Source organism: Rhyacophila brunnea, unplaced genomic scaffold (genome assembly GCF_057557595.1).
Source record: "Rhyacophila brunnea isolate RB1 unplaced genomic scaffold, BYU_Rbru_1.0 scaffold_3, whole genome shotgun sequence".
Classification (NCBI taxonomy): domain Eukaryota; kingdom Metazoa; phylum Arthropoda; class Insecta; order Trichoptera; family Rhyacophilidae; genus Rhyacophila; species Rhyacophila brunnea.
Genome location: NW_028232965.1, coordinates 48581546 through 48604710, shown reverse-complemented (window position 1 = coordinate 48604710; position 23165 = coordinate 48581546). Strand labels below are relative to the sequence as shown.

The 23165-nt window shown below is 31.7% G+C and overlaps 2 protein-coding genes across 2 annotated transcripts; one reads left to right on the top strand and one right to left on the bottom strand.

The window, feature by feature from the left end:
* The first annotated feature begins 899 nt into the window (after positions 1-899).
* On the top strand, positions 900-7231 carry LOC147068483 (testisin-like). The gene is made up of 5 exons (XM_085952992.1): positions 900-1033; positions 2587-2764; positions 4106-4413; positions 5578-5729; positions 6834-7231. Exons 1-5 carry the CDS (start codon positions 967-969, stop codon positions 6990-6992), a joined length of 864 nt encoding a protein of 287 aa, XP_085809118.1. The 5' UTR covers positions 900-966; the 3' UTR covers positions 6993-7231.
* Positions 7232-9773: 2542 nt separating this feature from the next.
* LOC147068482 (SET domain-containing protein SmydA-8-like) lies at positions 9774-23113 on the bottom strand. Its single transcript, XM_085952238.1, has 6 exons — positions 22974-23113; positions 18201-18433; positions 14119-14303; positions 12450-12575; positions 11546-11668; positions 9774-11026 (listed from the first exon to the last, which is right to left on the bottom strand). Exons 2-6 carry the CDS (start codon positions 18354-18356, stop codon positions 9913-9915), a joined length of 1704 nt encoding a protein of 567 aa, XP_085808364.1. The 5' UTR covers positions 18357-18433; positions 22974-23113; the 3' UTR covers positions 9774-9912.
* Positions 23114-23165: the final 52 nt, after the last annotated feature.

Below are 23165 nucleotides of genomic sequence, written 5' to 3'. Positions count from 1 at the left end.
AGAATAGGCAATTGCTCGACAAATCAAGTTATCGATTGGTACTCAAGAGGTAAAAAAATGTCCTATAAGTAGACCTAGACGCAGCTGGATTGACGAAATTGTTCGAAGTAGACCCTGTTTCACACGCAGCGAATATTATCATGCGATATAAAATCGTGCGAGCATTTTCTATACACACCTCCGCGAATAATATTCGCTGCGTGTGAAACAGGGATAACAAGGTCTACTTAAGTAAGTACGTGGTAATGCAAAGCACATAACTGAGACGAATGGAATCAGCTTGAAGAGGCTTTTATCCAGAAAGATATTGACCCGTGCTTGATTTGATGATGACGATGCATTTACCGTAGGCACATCCACATAATTTTATTAGAAATAAGTTAATTATTATTATTATAATTATTATTATTAATTAATATAATTATTAATCATGAAGCATCGAGTAAACACAAAGTATAAATAAAATTATATGTTTATATCGATTATAGAATCAATTTAAAGTGTAAATTACAATTGGCTGTAATCTTTGAAATAATTTAAATTTAATTTATTTTAAAGTAACATAAACTGTTACTAATGAGGAAAATAAAGAATATTTTATTGCTGTATTGGGCTTTAATACGAACAGACAAAATGTATTACCTCAGTGCGGTTCTGTAAGATGCGACAGTCAGTGGCGGCAACAGTGACCTTAACAATCGAAGCAGATTGGATAAACTCGACTGAAAGTGGGTGCGTATCCCAGGATATAATATCTCCGAGAGACACATATAAATTAATATGACACGGCTGTCCAGAACATGCAGTTGTGATCATTTTACTCCTCAAAATTATTATTGAATGGTGACAAATTTGCAGTCCATTGTCGCAGTCCGATTTTGGGCTTTTTAATTTTTGTTTGTTTATTTCGTGTTATTTGTGTTCAATATTATTCAAATTTTAATTGTTTTTATTTGATTTGTGAAAATGATGTTTAAATTTATAACGGTGGCTTGTGCGTTAAGTGTCAGTGGTGTAAGCTCGTGGATCAATTGTAAGTTATAAAAACTATTTAAAATAACAAAAAAACAGTGATATTTACTAATGTTTTGGTACTGTTCGGTTATCAGGAATACAGCGGAAAACACATTTTAAAAATAGCCGATAAACTGGATTATTTGTTAGGTTAACCTAACCACACCAAACCTAACCTAACCTAACCTAACCTAATCTAACCCAACCTAACCTAACCTAACTTAAACTAACCCAAACTAACAAATAATCCAGTTTATCGGCTATTTTCAAAATGTGTTTTCCGCTGTATTCCTAATAACCGAACAGTACCAATGTTTTCAGTAATTAGTGGAAATAGTTTTAAACAGAGTGTATTCAAAAACATTTTAGAACAACATGTTTAAATCGTAAAAAACGTGAATTCTAATATTTATTTATTTAAAGTGTAGTAATTTCTAAAATTATTCAAATTGTGTAAATCTGTTTGCAACCCATTTATCTAAAATATATACTTGAATAAGTATTATATCGTCATCTGATAAATAATAAATGGTTATTATATTAAAGAGTTTAGTCATAATTATTTATTCAATATAGTAAAACAACTGCTGACTAAGAAATACTTTACCGTTAACTCTACGCCTATGTTAAGATCTAAAATACTCTCATTTTCAATACCTAGTAAGTAATAATAATTTGATTAGTGATTATTGTTGGTGAAATTATTAACCTTCGATATGTATAATAATTACTGCTTAAATAGCCGAATAACAATATTTCCATACAACACATGAATGAGGATAGGCAGTTACTTTCTGAGTGAGCTGCAAGAAGGTACACAATATTTTATTTTAAATATTTATGTCTCTATCATAATATGCATGCAAGTTTTTCACGCAAACGAAACGTGCATTTAATATTGACATTCCTGAGGCTTTGTATTTCTTACATTTCTTTCATTTTGATCGTCATTAAATCGTACTACCAAAACTGCATTCAAAGTCTCGATGTATGGCGACTGGGTTTCGCTTTTATATAATCTCTTCTGTGTTACTGTCTTACATGTCACAACATTATTTTGATTGTATCAATTGTTGAACATATTATTATAATGCTTTAAAAAATAAAACAATATACAGCATTCAATTCACATAATCCGATGATGATCAGGAGATTCATACGTTAAGAAAAAAATTATCAACTTACTCAATAGCTTTTCATTCAAGATATGACTATACAAACAATTTTTGTTGAAAAATTGATATTTTACGTTCATCAAAACCCTCCGTTTTCTGCAATGCTAATTATTATTTTTTAACAGAAAATATTCATACTATATTATGTTTAATTAGGTTTATTATTTCTTAACAATATAATCAATAAATTACCTATGTAAAATGTCATTTGACAGTGTCTTTCTAAGCGTATGAAAGAGATAGTGATTAACAGATATTATAAGATTACAATATGTTACAACAGTACTTAAATATCTTAACCACATTTTAGTAACCTATGTTTGTTTCCATTGAAGATCGGTATATTGAAAAAAAAATGATTTAAAAGGCTATAACTAATTCTAAAATAATATTTCAGTTGCGGATGTGACGTGTGGTGTGAATTTATCCCGCGGCGCTCGCGTCGTTGGCGGGGGCGCTGCCAGGAGGGCGGAATTTCCTTGGCTCGCTTCCCTAACTCGCCGGGGCGGTCACTACTGTGGAGCTACTGTGCTTTCCAAAAGATGGCTCATCACTGCAGGACATTGCATGTGCAGGTAAGTCAAACTCGCTTTTAAAGTTATGCAGGTTTAAATTACACGATTCAGATTTTAATTCAATGCTTTCAATGTATTCTTAGTCATATGTTTTATAAAAAAATGTAAATCAATCTTATTTTATGAACTTAGTCACAAGCATCTATTAAAAATTATGCACCTTGTCATCAATTATGTTGTATGATGGGGTGCCAATTTGTCATCGCCCAATAAGACAAAAAAGTGTATGTATAAATCAGTGTTTTCCAACGTGGGCATACGCCCCACCGGGGGACAATGTGTAAATCATTAATAGGTATTTGGCACATTTTTTTGTTCAAAAACGCATTGTATTGTTGTTATAATTTAATAAAACGCAATTTTTTTGTAGTACTTATTCCACTTTTAATCAATCGATTAGGACCGGTTTCGTCCGCCTCAGAGGGACATTTTCAACTATTGTTTCAAAAGTTGAAAATGTCCCTCTGAGGCGGACGAAACCGGTCCTAATCTATTGATTAAAAGTGGAATAAGTACTACAAAAAAATTGCGTTTTATTTAATTAAAACAACAATACAATGCAGTTCCACGATGAATTGACAGTTAACAAAATAAAAGAAATTGAAAAACGCATTTTCACAAATAATATTGCACCCATGACTTCCGAGAAAATTACTGTTGCCATTCCCATCATATTTAGTTGAATGAGGCGCATTAGCGCTGTAAATGATTTGTCACTGAAAAAAAGAAATCTTTTTGATATCACAAACTGTGGTATAACCTCACATAAAAACTCTTTGTAGCTCGCACTATTTTTTTTCCAAGTTGTACATCTAATAAATACTTAATTTACATATTATGTTCTTACTTCCGAAAGTTAAATTAAAAATAGTATTGCCTATGTACATTTTTTATTTGAAGCTATTCATTTTTTTTTCAGAACTTGTTAGTTAACTATGAAACGAGGCTTGAAGATTTTTGAAGCTTTGAAGTGGGAAATGGTACAAATAAGGTTGGGAAACACTGTATAGATCTAGATAACTATATGAAGACTCGAGTACTCCATATTTGTGGCAATGTGCTTATTTGTAAAAAAAAATTAGGAGAAAATACATAGTAATTACCTATTAATTATACATACTTATTACTGATAATCATATTAATTTTGAGATACTGAGGACAGAAAAAGAATAACTATAAAAAATGTTTTCACTGTGTTAAAATGTGTTAATCCATTCTGGCGCTTATTTTGAATTTATTTTGTTGTCCCAATCACAAATCATCTCCCCAGTTATAAATTGTAAATGGAAGCTACAACTGTATGTATTTTGTTTATTAATGTTTGAATATTCTTATTATCAGTGGCACCAACGATCTTCTCCAACCCGGCTTCATCAAAGCAACTCTTGGTGAATACGATCTGACACAGCCGGAAGTCCCAAAAGCCCAAGAGATGAGGATTGACAGAATAATTCCTCATCCACAGCATAAATGTGGAAGAGCGGCTTTTGATATTGCTCTAGTAAGGCTCAGCTCCGATATAACCTGGTCTGATGCGATTTCCCCTGCTTGCCTACCTGACGGCCCCCGGGGGAAGACCTATACGGATTACTCAGGTGCTCCAGCAACGGTAGCTGGATGGGGATGGTTGAATGAAGATACCTCTAAAGGTGAGTATATTGATAACCGATGTTTAATATATTAAAATACACTTCAAATTAAATAAATACATACATATATATTTAAAAAATAGTTGACAGTTGATTTCAGACATTTTTTTTACTTTATCATTTACCATTTAAAAAAATATTATTATTTTGTTAATTCATATTGCAGACAAAAAAGAATACACTACGTACTTATTTCAAGAATTGTTAATAATCCAGAAACGAATATTTCTTAGTGAATAAAATAACATGATAAAAAATCATCTATCGTCATTGTTTTGTATATAATAAGTATTTTTTCGATTTACGATGAAAAATTACTATAAAAGTATTGTAATACCATGGCCGCTGACTTCTAAGATTCGATCTGTGGAACTACGTACTAATCCTGTCGTTCTTTCACGTACATACACACCTATGCTTTTCCACTAAAAGCCTTTTCCGTCATTTTGACACAAACCGCTATGAAACCGCAGCCATGATTAAATGTATTATATGCCACATAAATTAAATGCCACTGTGAGAAATACAATAAGAAAATATATATAAAGTAATAATTATTATGACAAATATAGTTAGTATAGTGAGTAATCGACCCAGTAAGTTAAACATTCTCTATAAAACAGCGTCCTCCTAAATTCTTCCTCACGTAAGTGGAATATAACGATAACCGAAGCAATCAACTTGAATATAGCTATCGCCCTACCAATTGACATCATTAATGGCAGATTATATTATCTCTGAAATACAAACAATTGGTGAAATAGTTATATTTTTTTTAACATAATAGCTCTTCTCTTAAAGGCTATTGTCTCGTATTATTGCATGGATTCTAAGATGTACCCTTCTTTTCAAATAGGCCTGATAATAAAATATAAATATAATATTATAAACATAAACAATATTACGAAGATGAAAGTCAAAGTCAAATAAAACACAGTATATTAGTATGTTTATGTGTTAATTTCACCATCATTTTCTGAAACTTATTCACAATTAGTTTTCGGGCCATTGGTCTCTACGTTTTCCATGAAATATCGGTTTCAGATTGCGATTATAAGACGCATTCCGAAATTTTCAGAGACATCAAAAAACTTGCATTTTATCACCTGTGCCATATTATGGCATTGTAACAATCTATTCTTCTAATTCTATTATAATTTCCAGGTGGTCGTGCGGATGTTCTCCAAAAAGTCGACGTAAATGTACTAGAAAATACAATTTGCCAAGAATGGTACGCATCCCAGGGAAAGAAAACTAAAATCAACCCCAATCAAATGTGCGCTGGAGATGAACAGGGGGGTAGAGACTCATGCTGGGTGAGTATAGTAATATAATCGTTACTAAACATATGCCATAAAACCATTATTGAATAACATTTTTTACGTCATACGTGACGGTAGAATACAACTTCTATGGGGACGAAAAGTAATATTATGGAATATTCGAAATACGCAGTATTTTCAATCTAGAGAAAGAAAATCAATATTTCCTCATTTAAAACATGCACACGTGATTTAAATAATTTAAACGCAATGCAGTAAATAACAAAAAAACTGAAATCTTTGAAATCTACAAATTATATTGAAAAATTATTTAATAATTAAGTACATATTTCATCAATTTAATTGACAATTATTAGTTATTACTCCAAAGATGTTATAACTAAAATTTTAATCACTCCTGATTTCTGCTATAAATCATTTTTTCTTCTTTCGAATTTGAAGCACCTCAGATAACGTATTTAGTAAAAATAATACGTATTCATCATATACGTATTGATAGGTTAATGGATCCACACATTAGGATAGTGAATTATATGGACAAGAATTTCTCTCGTCCAACCTTTTTATTGGATTTTTCTTAGAGATTTATTTTTAAGATTTTTCAAAATTATTTCAATTATATGTGTACGTATGATAATCATCGTCTGTCTTCTTTATTGACAAATTAATTCAGTTGAATTATCCGGTCAAATAGGACTCGTATTTTTGTGTATTTAGATTCATATAATATTTCATTAATATATTATTTTCCTCTCATTTTTCTCATCCTACGATGGCTTTTTTCACATAATTTTCCACCTCGAAACGGTTATCGATGTCAAAGAAATATAATCCTTCATAGGAGTATATTGACACAAGGCCCCCACAAGGGGGGGGGCTGACATAACTCTGGCCTGGGGGCCCGGCGTGGTGGGTCGACCTGATAAATGAGATAAACATCACAAATTTGCTCTAAAGGGAAAAAAGTCGCCTGTGGCGCTATTTTATTTGAAAAGTACTGATTTTAACCCTAGTGATGGGTAGTGGGGCCCGCTTCAAGATGTGGGAGCTTGTATTGACACATTACACACATCAGATTATTACAACGTCTTGTAGGTCTGCAGGCTATCATAATTAATGAGTATTCACATATTTCAGGCTGACAGTGGTGGACCCCTGATGTCCTACCAGGGATCTAATTCAGTGGTAATCGGCGTCGTTTCCACCGGCATCGGCTGCGGAAGACCTCGTCTTCCTGGACTGTACACCAGAATATCTGAATACATGGAGTGGATACAGCAAGAAATTATAAATTGATTATCCCAACTGTAATGTGCCATTATATTTTAATTTTGTTACCAAAACGTGTGATGCAAATTTGTATAACAATACAAATGTTCTAGTCTTTGATTATATTATTTATGTTTAGTAAAATTATGTGTACCTGTTTTTAAAACAGTTTGTCAAGAACCTAATGTTCATTACTAAATTATGTTTGTTTTAAACAATGTTTATCTCATTGTGAAGTCAACAAAGCACATTCTTCACTTCATGTATTATATAGAGCTGTAAAAGCGTAAAATATTAAGTGTTTTGAAAACTGTGATACTATTTTTAATATTTAATTACGTATGTATAAGATTTAGTTAAAATCTAATAAATTTCTTTATGATTAATTTGACTTATTCTTCATAAAATATTATTAATATGCAAACATTTTTCAGAAATTGTTTTAACGTTGTATACTATGTATAGGTACCTACTCATATCAAAAAGGTACATCAAAGAACCCTGTTACTTATGGTTACAATGTGTAAATTGTACGTATTATATTTCACCGTAGCACAGTTCGCCATGAGCTTTTTTATCGGAAAGAAATGACCGTATTCTATACGGTTCTATTTTCATAGCCGATTTTGGCAAAATTCATGAATTCAAGAATGAAAATCTAACCTAACCTAACAAATAATCCAGTGTATCGGCTATTTTCAAAAATTGTTTGCCGCTGACTTCATGTAAACCGACATGAACCGTGTTATTTAGACATAAATTTTATCTCACAACTATACGACCCAAAGAGGTTGGACGGTCTTTAATATACGACCATATATTTCCGATATAACATTTCATGGTGAAGTGTGATACGGCGAACTGCATACGTACAAATTTCCCGACACGGTTTCTTATAGACGCAGGACTACATGAGAATGAAGCAGAAAAGGGGCTACTAATATTAATGATCAAATTAACTGCAAGTAATTTTACATTGCAGATTATTTTTTTAACATACTTCATATTAGATCATCCGTATCTGTAAACATTAAAACTATTTCAACACAATTTTAGATTTACTCAATCAGCATATTCCGCAAATTTATTAAATTTTGCAATTGTTTCCCAAGAAAACTAAGAGACATGATTTCTTTTAACGATTGTATGGTATTGTTTTATTAACCACAACATACATTGACTATTTGAACACAAAACACATTCGACTTGTGTTGGATCCAAAGCATTCATATTTTAAAAAAAAATTATAAAAAGAACAAACCACATCAATTATTGTTTATGATATATTAAGATATTCTTTAGGAATATTCAGATCGAACAATCGCAATAAATCATTTATATCATACGCAGGTACATGATCAAATATATAAACAAAATTATAGTTGACTTGAGTTTTGTTTTATTACATTATACCTACCTAGTATTTTTTGCAACCCGGGATTCGCCTTTCATCATTTTCAGACTCTATACGTACTCACCTCCACACTCAAACTTTTGCAGTATCTTACAGAAGAATGTATAAAAACGTGATGGAAAAAAGTGTTGGAAATTTTAAATGTTAGGTTTATTGTAAGACGTGTTGTAACTCAAATCAATTAGAATTTAAATTTAAATTCCACCCATTCAGCACAAAGTATTATTATTTATATACTGAAAAAATAATATGTAGATCGCAATCTTTCAGTGCGCTAATGTATAGAAAAGTATTTTTTTATATACTTAACTATCAAGTCAACCATAACAAAATAATCGCCATTAAGTTTTGTAATGCAAATAAATTATATGACTCACTCGAGTTGTATTCTAAACTCTTTGAATCATACAATTGAGAAAACCAATAATTAGGGGCTCGTTATGCATTTAAATATAATGCGGCATTTTCATAAAAAAAAACTTAGCAATAGCGGATACAAAAAAAATTCGAACAGATTCGATCAATATTATTTACTTTATGGTTCAATTTTTTTATGAAAATTTGAGTTACATTCTCTACTACCAGATGGCAGCAATATACTATTTTATTTTTTACTTATCAACGCATAACACAACCGACTAAAATTCGATTATCGTTACACAAATAAAACACAAAAATAATAAGTAAAATCTTTATTAGATACCAAAATTTATTTTAATAAATTTAACGAAACACACTTTGTTATAATTAATTATGGATGAAATTAATATTAGTAAGCGCTAGGCGTTTTTATTATTTTTATTCCTATACACTAAAATGACTGATTAATATATCATATATTATTATATTTTTTTTTAAATCAGTCAAATAGATACAGTACATTTTATTATTAGCTTTAAGCATTTTTTTAAAAATAAATTGTATAGTACATTAATGCGAATATCGCAAAGGAAATTTTGACAGCCACAATACCTAATTACTATTTGTATAAATCACAAATGTATTATTTCGCTGAAAGCAGCTGTTAATTTTATTTGGCAATATTAATTTTTGTTTTAAAAATAAATTATTATTATAAATATCATTATTATATGCAATCAAAAGTTAAATAAACTATATTTTTAAATGCGCGGCTTAGTCTAGCTGTATTAGCGAAAAAAGCAAAATTTGTAATGAATTTAACATGTATACGTTTATAAAAAGAATTCTTAATTAATTAAATATTTTAAACTCATCTGCTAATTTTAAATTAGCGACAGTTTGTGGTGAAATCCTAAAATATTTTATAACTAATAGACCAAAATTTCTATATCACAAAATTTTCAGGAATGGAACTATTTATCAATATTTACAAATATAAATATTTCTCACTACTTAACAATGTTTTCTCCTTGATTTTTAAGACATAATAATATCACATTACAAATTTTATATTAATAGTAAAGTCAATGCAAATCATAATTATTAGGCAAGCAAAGCTTTGTTAGAAAGCTTATTTAAGCAAAAATATTTTCTTTAAAAATATTAAATTTCTTATGTTATATAATTTTCTTTGATCCATTTCATAAGAGTATTTTGCGAATCCGTCGCAACGCTTAATAGCTTATCTCCAGGACTACCTTCAATTTCATCTTCTAACGTAGCTATAGCCTTCTTCAAATATTGTTTCAAATACTTCGCCATTTCTCCAATATCATTCCTGGTAACCCCTTTTGTATCTAGTTTCCTCTTAGCTAAGTGAAACTCTGCCTGGAAAAGCTCATGATAAAGCACACTCGTATACAAACTAAGTCTAGAATTACCAGGATCAAGTTTAAGAGTAATATCTAACATGGTTTTACACATATCAGCTTTTTTAACTAATAGATCATTATCCATTTGATGGTACAGAAATCCTTGCTGATATCCATACAATTGAACAAGGGAATGTTTAACTGAATATAAATGATAATGATTGGGGTGCAAAAAAGTAGATAGCTTAGTGATTAAGTCTTCGAGTTGTTTAACAGTTGGACCTCCGCCTTGTACTGCTTCTACTTCATCGCCCATCCTCATAACCAAAAACACAACTTCGGAATTTGTTACTTTCACTGGACAAGTATCACAACTCCACTCTGTATCTGGATCGCATGGATCTACTGGCAATTGAATACCTTTACAGGGTTGATTTTCCGTTCCTAGACACTTCAACGCACTCAGATATGTTCCTAACTCAGATGGATCTGTACACCTTCTACAAAAGCAGTTAAAATATTTTGTTTCTTTTAAATGCTCTCGTCTAGCTTGAGTTCCCCATAATGCATGCGTGTACATTGTACTTATATTATCTCCTTGTTTTATTGGTACAACGGCTCTTACTGTCACTTTAAATTGACAGCTCTCATCTGCATTGGTAACATCAAATGAGTGTTTTGTATTCGGTATACAGCTATGCTCAATCATACAAACGTTGGGATATAGAGCTGTCAATTCTGTTCCACCGTTTAATCTCAAATCAAGAGCATTTACATCAATAATGCCACAAATCTCGTGAAGAAGCTTTGTTGTAATTGTCGGAATTAAGTTAGTATTCAGCTCTGTCTCCACAGCTCTCAGATTATGGAGGAAGTTGTCTTCTAGATACTTTACTATCATTTGATGAGTCTCTCTGAAAATAAATGAATGACACTTAGTAACAATGTTAAATAAGTAATAAGAATATAAGCAATGACAGAATAGCAATTTCAATCAAAAATCAAAAACATATTTTTGTGCGCCCTGAATAATCAGTGTATTTATTTTTGGACATCCTATAAAAATAGGGTCAGTTAAATATAAATAAAGTTTAAACACTTAGCCGCCGATTTTTAATTAAACAGGCAGATAATAATACAAAAATGCTACAATTGCTTCCGTTGAAATAGTTCAGTTGATGGAAAATAAGAAAAAAACTATGTACATTAATGAACCATTTTTGTCTGGCGCAGAACCACTTATAATTAATCTTATTAACGATCTATTGTTCTGAATTAATTGGTAAGGATAACACTCTATTCTTGGCTATAATACATGTGCTACTGTTCATAGCCCTGATTATACGTCTGATTCGTTCTGCTGGTGTTTTAAACTGGTAAAATCATGCAACTGTTGATGACGTTATAAAGAAATGATTTAAGTTGGGTCTTACTTATAAATCTCTGTTTCTGGTCCTCTATCTTCTATGTGTGACTGAAGATCCATTATCTTTTTATATTTCTTTTGAAATTTCTTTTGGGTGAGGAGACAACGAAGAGTCATCAGTGAATCGTGCCTGAAATGAAAATTATATTATTATTTTTCTAATTTTTGATTTTAATAATCGAATAAATAAACGCTATTTTCAAAAATACTTTTTCAATAAAACCAATCAAGCGAATCCAGAAATAACTGAATGAATATCATCATCATCAGCCGGGGTCGATTCACTCCTAAATGAAGATGTTCCTTAGCTCCATCCAGTCTTTTTGATCCCTAATTCTTTGCATCCAAGTACATCCACCGAACTTTATGAGTTCGTTTATCCAGCCGGCGTTTAATGCCTCTTGGGTACCATTATATGACGGGATTTGTCCATAGGTTGTACACTTGCCGAGCGACATGTCCATCCTATTTCTATTTCATCTGCTTAACGACCTCTGTTACATCGCGTACTCTTGGCTGCTTCCGTACCCATTGGTTTCTTCTTTGATCTTTACACGTTGTGCCCAACAATCTTTTCATGCCACGTTGCACTACTCGCAATTTTTGTATTTCTCTTGCGTTAAGATGCCTTGTTTCACACACAAACGTGAGCGTTGATAGCACACATTGGCTGAACACTTTACTCTTAAGACACAGTGGGAGGTCACTTTTGAAGATACTATTCAGGTGCCCAAATGCACTCCATGGCTGTTAGGTTCTGCGACCAATCTCGTCATACATACCACCGTCAATTGACATCGGTTGCCCAAGATAGATGTTGTTGTTGACTTGCTCGATTTGAGTGCCATTAATGCGGATTGCTTTTGGTTCATAAAACTTTACTTTCACGAAGGATTTATCATACTATTTACCTATAATAATCTCCAATATTTGACACTGCGCATCCAGCACGCATGCTCAGAACAACGCACTCCAGACCATGATGTCTAAAATCCTTCAATCCTGGACATAGTCCAGAGCAAATCGGCCATCCACAGCTAAAAAATAGAGAAAAAATACCACATTATAACAACTATCACCATTTATTGGTTCTTCTTCTTTTTACAATGATGATACAGCTCAAATTGAGTTTAAACTCTTCTCATACACTCTATTAAATTTCCAGCAGTATCCAGGAGTCTCCAACCAGTATCGTATGATAAACAGCTCCAACTAATTGTCTGAACAATTCATAATGTAACGAGACGTTTAAAATACTATCCAGGTACCCGAGAGAGCTTGTATATGTATATTTTTATCATTGTATATGGGGCAAAACGTAGACAATCCTTGATATATCCTTTTTCATTTTTTGAATGTTAGTTCTGTATAATTATTAGAGAAAATTGAAATCGACATCAAGGATCTTTCGCATAATGGATTCATGATCTAGACTGCACCAAGAAACTCAGCTCACTTGTGAAAAATCTAGAATCCCCATTAAAAAAAACACATTAACATTTTCAAGAACGAAAAATAATTGTAAAAATTATAATTTTATTTCTTCACAGTATGATACGAGTATAATAAGGTTTCATGTAAGTTGTACGTATGCAGTTCATCGTGGGACACTTATTCGTGCGCCGCAGTACGTGAAACAAGAGTTCGTATATCATTTTATCAAATGACGAGTTATTCGTTGAACATTTCACCATGGAATACATTTGTACGTATCTTACAAAATGCGGCGATAGTTTGCAAATAGCACTGTTCCAATTAGATTAACCCTAACCTACCCTAACCTAGTAAAGGCATCTCATAAAATTCGCCACATGTTGTAGCATACGTACAAATATACTCCACGGTGAAATGTTCAATGAAGAACTCGTCATTTGATTAAATGTTACACGAACTCGTGTTTCACGTACTGCGGCGAACGAATAAGTGTCCTGCGGTGAACTGTTTACGTACGTACACATTTAAATCCATGACCCACGACGTTTTAATTATCATAAAATGAAATAAAACGCTGGTTTTGGCCGCTGTGTATGGTGTAGGGCGGACTTGTTCATTCATACACAATTGACAGCCTAGTATTTAAATTATTGTCATCATGATTTCAATGATTAACCCTTCTTTCACATTATACGGTTTTGACCGTACGGAAAAAAAATCAAACGGTAAAAATCCGATTCGGCAACAAGTTCACGCTCTTTTCTGACTATACGGTTTATGCACGGTTTTTTTCCGTCACAAGCTCAGTTTGTCATTGAGTCTTGTGTTGTTTGTACAATTTAAAACAGTCTAATATGAAAGCGTGCATTAGGTCACGTACAGTGTACACCACTGAGTTATCAGTGACCGTCGGGCCGTCGTGCATACAGTGACAATGGACGGATGCTATACGGCACCGTTTCGGTTTTAACCATCGCCGTGTAATATGAAAAGGGAAATTCTTTTCTTCATGCCACTAAGAGAATGTCGCCGTTCGATTTTTTGCCGTACGGTCTAAACCGTATAATCTGATAGGAGTGTAATAGTATTATTATTAAACCAAACTACTGTAAATATTTAGAACAGAAAGATACTTATTTCAGTTACCTGTTGCAACGCTCTCCTACATCGACCCCAATTGGCCGGTAGCATCCAACGCAAGGTACCATATACTCAGGATCTGGTAAACTCTTGGGAGCGAACACCAAAGGACTATCTGTGAGGACCATGCTTCCTGGTGCAATGTCTCGCGTTGCAACTAAATACCGACCGAGTTGTTCAGAGCTCTTCACCTGAAACACAACAGTCATACAATATAATTCATAAGCACCCAAATAATATATCTATCAATGGAAAATTGTAATAGGCACGATTTTTATAGTAAGAATTTATGGTACCTATATGATTGTGTAGGTGGTATAGTGTAGGTACATACATGTTGTGTGAAGTGGGGTTTTATGCTTATTACAATCATTTTAAAAAAAAAAAAAAAAATTGCAAAGTAGGTATCTATCTATCAGCAAATTCTAATATTTGGCTTTGAAAGTGTGCGTCTCAATTAATTTATATATACTATACGTATATATATACATATTTTACGACAAATGGATGTTAGCCACTTTCTCAACCTAGTCCATACTCTGATTTTAAACACAAATTGAAAAACAACATGTGTATTTGCTAGACCCAGAATTCTAACCTGTGGGTCTATTCTATACTTGTCGATCGCTAAAGTGGATAAATATTATCACTTTATCATATTTATGTATTAAGGTATTTTAGTTGTTACACTAAGTTAGCCGTCTTAACAGTCAAAACTGTCTATCTCGCTCTAAAGTTAACACAGCCAAGAGAGGTGCAGTTAAAACATGTATTGTAACAATATTGTAACAATTACAACTAATTTATTGTAATTTTCAAAATAAGTGCTAATATTTCGATACAGACCTACCCTAGATAGCTGCCGTAGAGGCCGAAAAGCAGTCTTGTGTATATAATAGACGCGCTGGGTTCCACGACATTATAACCCAATGCTTAAGCTACTCGCAAACTAATATGTTTATAAATAAATATACATACATATATTATATTCTACTACCTAGGTACGTAAATAATGAAGTGAGCATAATATTATGTACCTATAGGTAGGTATATTGCAAATTTGTGATAAAATATGTATATACATACATAATATACATAATAAATTTTTATTTTACATATAAATTTGAAGATTATCAACCTGTCATCTTATTCAAATGGTTTGAATTATTGAACAATTGAAATACATATTATTATGGATCATCAAGCAACTGAAATACTGAATATTATATTAAAGTGTTCTTTGCCGATCGTCGATAGACATGCATTATCTATGAATAAAAATTAGAATTTGACTGAATCATAAATAATGTTGATTTTCCAGAAATAACCTAGAACTCTTGAGAAAACAAAACAGTGTCGAGTTGTCGAAACGAACTGAGTTGGAGCTTTGCCAAAAGCTAACACTCTAATGAGCTTTTGGGAAAGAATACTAGCAAAATAACCACGTGTGGCTTTGGAATGCTTTAGAAATTTTAAATATTTAATTGAATACAAAAAATACTCTTGTACATTTTAACACTCTAAAAAATGTATAACTGCAAATGTGTAATAAAAAGTTAATATGCACACACATTTTGCTCTTCTGTGCCAATATAGTACTTATGTACTTAATAGACTTTTTTTCAATTGCACGTTACCATTCATTCAATCACAATTTTTAAGGAATAGGGAACAGCTTAAACCACACATTGGTCTTAAATAGACCATCAATGCAAAAAAGACATGTGAATTTCACACCGCCGGCGGGATCGAACATGTTCCCCTAAGGCCTAAAACATCAAAACATGAAAATGTAGGTAACAACTCAAATAAAAAGCATTCCCTTTAATTTAACTTAACAACATATTGATTTAATCGTATAAAGGCGAAATATTTCAGTTCATTGTAGAGATTGTACCAAAAATTCTACCTTTTTATCAATGATCGATTTTCAATAATACATAATAATACCTACCCATATTCAAGTGAACTCACAGAGCCCACAAACTTGGGCCTTATCTAACCTGTTAGATATGGGTCACTTATAAATAAAATTAGTCGGGAATTTTCGTTCTATGCACTAAATCTACATGCGTTAAGAATTGAAAAACGTATTAAAATTCTACAAATAATTTAATTACTTGCCAATAAAACTAATAATGATTTTTAGTCATTAATCAACCTAAATATTATTTCAAATTTTAAATTATTAAAATTAATTATTTCTTTCGTAACTCGTACCTAAACAATTTTATATAAATACAGTTTTTACCTTCTTTGGAATACAATTCAATGAGGCAATTAGTTGGGTACTTAACTTTATTTACTGTTATTTCTGACGTGATAGTCAAAAGTTAACGGAACTTTTTACATTTGGTGAGAAATTAATATGGTGCGCACCGTTAGAAACACTTTTTGTTATTTAGTTATTATACGAGTAGAGTTGGGTATTTCCCGAGAAAATCTCAATCTCGAGATTCGGGATTTCCCGAAATGATGAAATTTTGAATTCTCGAAATTCGGGATTTCCAGAAAAGAATTCTCGAGATATCGGGAAATTTAAAAAAAACCTGTAAAAATCCTAAAATCAGTGTAAAAACAGACAAATTCTAAAAAAATATGATTTTTTTTTAATTTATGTAAGAAGACAAACAAAATAGAAGTAGGAAAACAAAAATAAGTCAAAACATAACTTATATAAAATAGGATTTAAAAAACACAGGCTGTCAATCGCTGCGTCTGACAATCGCGCACGCTTTTGAGACACAAAATTCCCTGATGTTACAAAAGTTGCGCTCATTTTTAGATGACGTTGGCTTAATTGTGTTAAATGCCCCGATCAGTCTTTGAACGTTTTGTGTTTTCTGTCCACTTTTTACATATATAAAATCGTTTTTTCAATTAATATTTGATAATAAAGAAATCCCGAATCCCGAGAAAAGATTCTCGAGATCCGAGATTTCCCGAAATGTTAAAAATTTAAATTCTCGAGATTCCGGAATGGAAAATCTCGAAAATTTCTCGAGAATTCCCGAAACCCAACTCTATATACCTACTAGTATAATAATACTATCAAATCTTTATGTGCACATAGTAAAAAGTGTTATTGTTTATGAATCATGATCACCGGATCTATTAAAAACTTACTGTGGTTTTTTAAACCCTACAACACAAATGTCTTGATAATTTTACGTTTTCATAAAAATTAATTCACTGACTTTTTACTGGCATTTACAAAGACTATGTAAATGTCAGTTATAACGATTTTGAAACAAATTTGTGGTTGATTATATTAATTTTTAGTTATGGAACTAAATTCTAAAATTCTATAGGCTACAATTCTATTTTCAAACCATTGATATATTACTTAGATGAGTAATTTCCATACGAATGCCATTTTAAAACTGTACCACAAAAGAAGATACTACGAATATCACCTTATAATATTTCCTTGTAGGTATAATGCGTTAAGACCGTTATCATGGATTGCTGGCATGGAGAGCTGACAATAAGTTCGAGTAAGATGGAAGATAGATAAGGCTTACTCGTGAGTATTGCCAGATGGCTTTGGAGACAAATATTAATTGAGCGTATATTGAGTTAAGTCCGCTGATATTAAAAGAGTAAGTTTCGCCACTGGCCGAGTCAGAGAAAATCGGGGGTCATTTTAAGAACCATATTATGGTTCATCCAGTATTTTACATCAATGTTTCAAACTTATACATAGATAAGTTAATTTAAATGAATTTTTTTCCGTCTAATTCTGTCTGACTTTAATCGTGCACCAAGCCGCACTGAAATTTTACTACTACACAATTTTAGTATAATATAACTAAAACAACAATTTCTTATTATTTAGATAAATATTCGTTTGATATAGACTTTTTAACATTTTTTTTAATATATTACGGAATAAATTAAAAACATTATCTACTCGTACCACGCCAAAATAAATTGCAAAACTAAAAAACACCATAATCAACATTAAAGGTTGCTTTTATCATCAAACACTTATAACGTATAGGTACTTGGCATATAATATTATTATAAAATTTATAAATATTGCATTAATTACCAATACTGATAACGTGCTAACTGTATGTACATACCTCGAATGCCTTGCAAAAGTTTTTATGTCTCTTCCAATCCATTTTTTGGTGCTCTTTACTGCAGTATGATACCTCTCTGCATCCAGCACAGCGTAGCTCAGCTGGTGATGAGCAAACGGGGCACCTTCCGATCCTAGCATCCTCGCCTCCCGCCATCCTCCCCTGGCCGTCGCTTTTGGCACGACTCTTCGAATACCAATTAGTCACAGTGCAGAACAGGCCTACTGCGATTGCTAAAACAGTAATTCATTCAATGAAAAGCCGTCATTAATTATCATGACTGATATAATTGTAAATTGCAAGCCTAGTTGATTTAATATTGCAAACATAGCTTCGGGATGAATATAATATATAATATTATTTACTTATACTTAGTTATACTATTTATAATCTTGGCACGTACATATGGATAATTTAACCTTTTAGATTAATATTCAAATGATGAAGGTGAAAGTTGAACTCAATCATTTATAGCGAATGCATTCAAATGGTTTACACATTTCATATTTTCTTTTCGTTTTTGGTTTTACAATGGTATAAGATTAGTAATATTAAGAAGTAGATAGATAAAATAATACATCATTTTAAATACCGACCTCAAAAAATAGGCGTATAAGAAATATTGTACAAAAAAGTTAGACCGAGTGGGAGACGAACTACACATATTTTCACTATACGAGTGACTGCTCTATCCACTGAGTTACTGACCTGACTATGATTCATGCAAATTAAATCTCATATACATATTATATGCGTTCCCTTTCAATATAATCTTCACCAAATTAGGGTAGCCAGCTTTGTAATTAAATAGAGGTAATCAGTTATTAACGGTGCTAAGCGGTTAAGGCAAATTTATTTATGATGTCTGTATTAACTAAACTAAAACTAAAACTAAAGTTAACTAACTAATCAGTGGCGAAGGGTGAAGGTAGGCCGTAAGATCCGACATAAATAGTGCACACTAAACTTTGTCAGTCATACGTATTTATTTTCATGGGAGAGTGTTGGTTAGTTTTAAAACTTCAATTACGCTCTGCGTAAACCAAGCCATGATAGAATCGTCAAAAAATATTCGTCCACCTAAAAAATATCTAAAATTATGCCATTAAATCATTCATCATTTTAGGTATTTTATAGATGGAAGAATATTTTGTATGTATTATGGTTTGGTTTAGAACATGAATTTAAAAAAAACTAACTAACACCATTTGCAATGTGTACGCGTAATTAAATGAAAACAATTATGTATGACTGATAAATGTACACTATATTTGTGTACACTATATCCACAGCCTACCTCAGTGATTTCCAAACTGGGGGGCGCGCCTCCCTAGGGAGGCGCGGACTGTTGCAAAAGGAGGCGCGAAAAGTTTACCACAATAATGTAGCCACATGATTGCAGTTTTCAAATGCATTGTTTATAAAACGGCAGCTAGTTATAAACTACATAAAAAAACAGTCCTATAAAAGTTAGGTTGTTTGCAAACCTGTATGAAGATATGAAGACTAATTTTATTATACCTCATTTCTATACTATCGTTGCATGGCCCCCACAAGAGGGGGGTTAACAGGACTCCAGCCTGGGGGCCCGGCGTTGCGGATCGACCAGTAAGTGAGATAAACACACACCACAAATTCGTTCTATTAGTAAAAAAAGTCGCCTGCGGCGCTGTTTCAGTTACAGATTATTAACATTTTATAATACATGTGTCTGTGTGATAAAATGTTATGTGATTATGTGGTGTGTGTGATTGGTGATAACCCACATGTAGAATTTAATTTTAATTTAATAATTATTTGTGGTGTATTTCCTGACTAATAAAAATGGCTATATGGAAACAGAAACCATTGTTAAATTTTGGTTGAATCGAACTGAAGAAAAAAGCACTTTGTGTAAAAATGTATTTAATGAAATAAAGGGGGGAGGCGCAATCTAATCTTGATTAGATTGTTTTAAAAGGGAGGCGTAGTAACGTAAAGTTTGGAAACCACTGCCGTACCTCCACTGTGATGGTTTGGTTTGTATAATATTGAAAAGGGAGCCTCAAAACCGTTTAAGCCGGTAATACAATTAATAAATTTTAAGAAAATCTTAAAATGATGATTCTTACATGTTAGGTATAAAATAATACCGAAAGTTTAAAAAAATCTCTGCAAATAACATCAAAGGGGGCCATAACATAACCACTCAAAGAGATACGTACTATTACTATTATTATTATGTGTCATCACTGCCAGCTTCAATATTAATTATTTTTAATAATAGGATTTGATTTATGGTTTTTATTTTTATTTTTTACCGTGGGAGGAGACACAAAAAAACTCGGTGCGGTGGGCCTCTACGTCCCTAAACCCGCCACTGCACTCAATATAATCATTTTACTGGTTATACATGTATTTTTTTTGACCGATAATATACTCGTATTAATTAAAGTGAACCACAATAATATATAGTAGGTATTTAATTCACAAAGGATAATTTTATTATATTTGACAATGTCCATCTAAGTGGACGAAGCTTGCTCTTAAAGTAATACTAATTCATACAAACTTCTTTTCGATGTAATATTATGCGAATCACGCAATCCATTAGTCACTAATCACAAAGTAAAGAGTGACTATACGTACTAGAATCATTTTGCAAGTGCTCCATAAGAGAATTGCTATATTGCATGCTACAATGTCTGTTTCAATACTAACAAAAAATACCAATACAACTGCGAATGGATTTTGGCTTACCCATGGTGCCACTGTAGAATGGTTCTAGTATACTCACTTGTCATTTAATATATACATATATACATATCATATTAATCATCTGGGAGCTATTTTAGGCCAAATTATAGCAAACCCATGATAAAAAATATCATTACTACAAGATTTTTATATACATCTAGAGAGCAAATTTCATAGTAAACTTAACATAATAGATAAATTCAAGCAACCGGACCGGAATTCCAACTATGAAATCATTTCAAACAATTAACACTTTATTAACTACATTGTTACCATATAATAACAAAAGTAGAGAATGGCATCGAGTGTAGTTTGAGACTTGATAACAAATGTAACCAGCTATTAATGTGGTAAGACATGCGCAGGGGCGATATCAGATGTATCACAAACTTATTGAATATCTTACATTGTAAGTATAATATGCATGTACAGTAATTTTCCGATGTATATTATTTGGTTGATTCCATGACTAGACAGAACATGAACAAATAGAACGGTGGCAAAACAGAACAGCGATAAACAGAACATGAAGAAAAAGAACGGTGACAAAACAGAACAGAGATAAACATAACTATGCCCTTTCGGGTAAAATATAACATTGAATATTGAAATTACCGTATCTCTATATGTAATGCGGTCACCTGTTCGTTTGGCGCAAAAACCTATGTAATGATGCATGGATATACTGATAAGGTTTCCATGAATAAACAGAACATGGAAAAAAAGAACAGTGACAAAACAGAACAGCAATAAATAGAACTATGACCTTTCAGGAAAAAATATAACATTTAATATTGAAATTGTCGTATCTCTGTATTATGTTGTAGAGATTTTTAATAACACAGGTTTTCAATACGCCATAAAAAATCGACTTATATAATTTCTGCATTTCTAATCGCTGGAAAGCCAATATTCTTAGGCGACTAGGTACAACGAAATAATGAGTTTAATAATTCTATGGAGGTGTGTATGATTATCAAAATCAAGCAAATACATTGAGTTTTTTTCGCCAATACATACCCATTTCATTAATAAATAGATATCACAAAAATTTATGTTTTATTTTTTCCACTGGCTGTTCTGTTTTGCCAGTGTTCTGTTTCTTCGTGTTAAATTTCCTCGTATTCGGTTTTGTCCGGTTACCATATTATTTGACATCAGTATAAATTAAGATAATATATAGTAAGTAATGTCACGAGATTTGTCGTTATTTAGTGGTATATCATGATAATTTATTAAATTCATTGATCACTCTGTATACAACCTAGATATTATGTTTTTACTTTAACTAACTCAGAACTGTCTAATAACACAACCACACCCAAAAATAACTGCCCTTCTATCATTTTATCACTCTATGATTGTAACTCATAAATACAATACTAATTAAAATAATAATTGTATATTCATCTGGCATCTGTCCAATATAAATAGATTAAGTTTATGGTATGGTGCTCATTACGCATATTAAAACTTCGTCAGCAGTATATGTAATTGTTATTTTTATCAGTATTAAAATTTTGATTATAATTAATTTATTATTTAATTTTATATTTGGGCTTGCTTACGAGATATTTAAGTTATTATACCGTATATCTAACGTTTTTATATAAAAGTATTCCTAAATTTAAATTATGACAGAAATCATCTTTCATTTTTAATTACGTCAGTATGTATAACAACAAAAATGTTTATTTTTAGTATTATTTATTTATTTCATTTTATAATGGCAGTATATTATTTAGTATACATTTATTGTAATAAAATTTCAAATAAAGAATAGTAAGCATTATCCGTTTATCTCATATTACAGCATGCTTCGCACATTTTACGTATATACGTGTTTCTTTATAATTAGCATTTTTTATTGGCACACAATTCTATTATAAACACATGCGCACTTCATAATACACGTGTTTGATTATTAGACATATAATACCTACAAAAATATTAATCATTCTAAAAACTGATTTGTGTTTTATGAAATATGTACCTACATACAGTAATGTTTCTACAAACAAGCAGTAACTAGCTCACCTTATAAGGAAGTATCAACAGATGTCTTGTTTATAAAACTATAAACTAAATTAAATAAGTAGTATTATGTGAAAAATCACATTCGATCGTTTCGCGTAGTGTATATAATATATATATTAAACTATATGTTATTATATTATTTACACTTTCGTTTGTTTTATTGTATAATAGTTTGCAACGCAGCGGTCCACC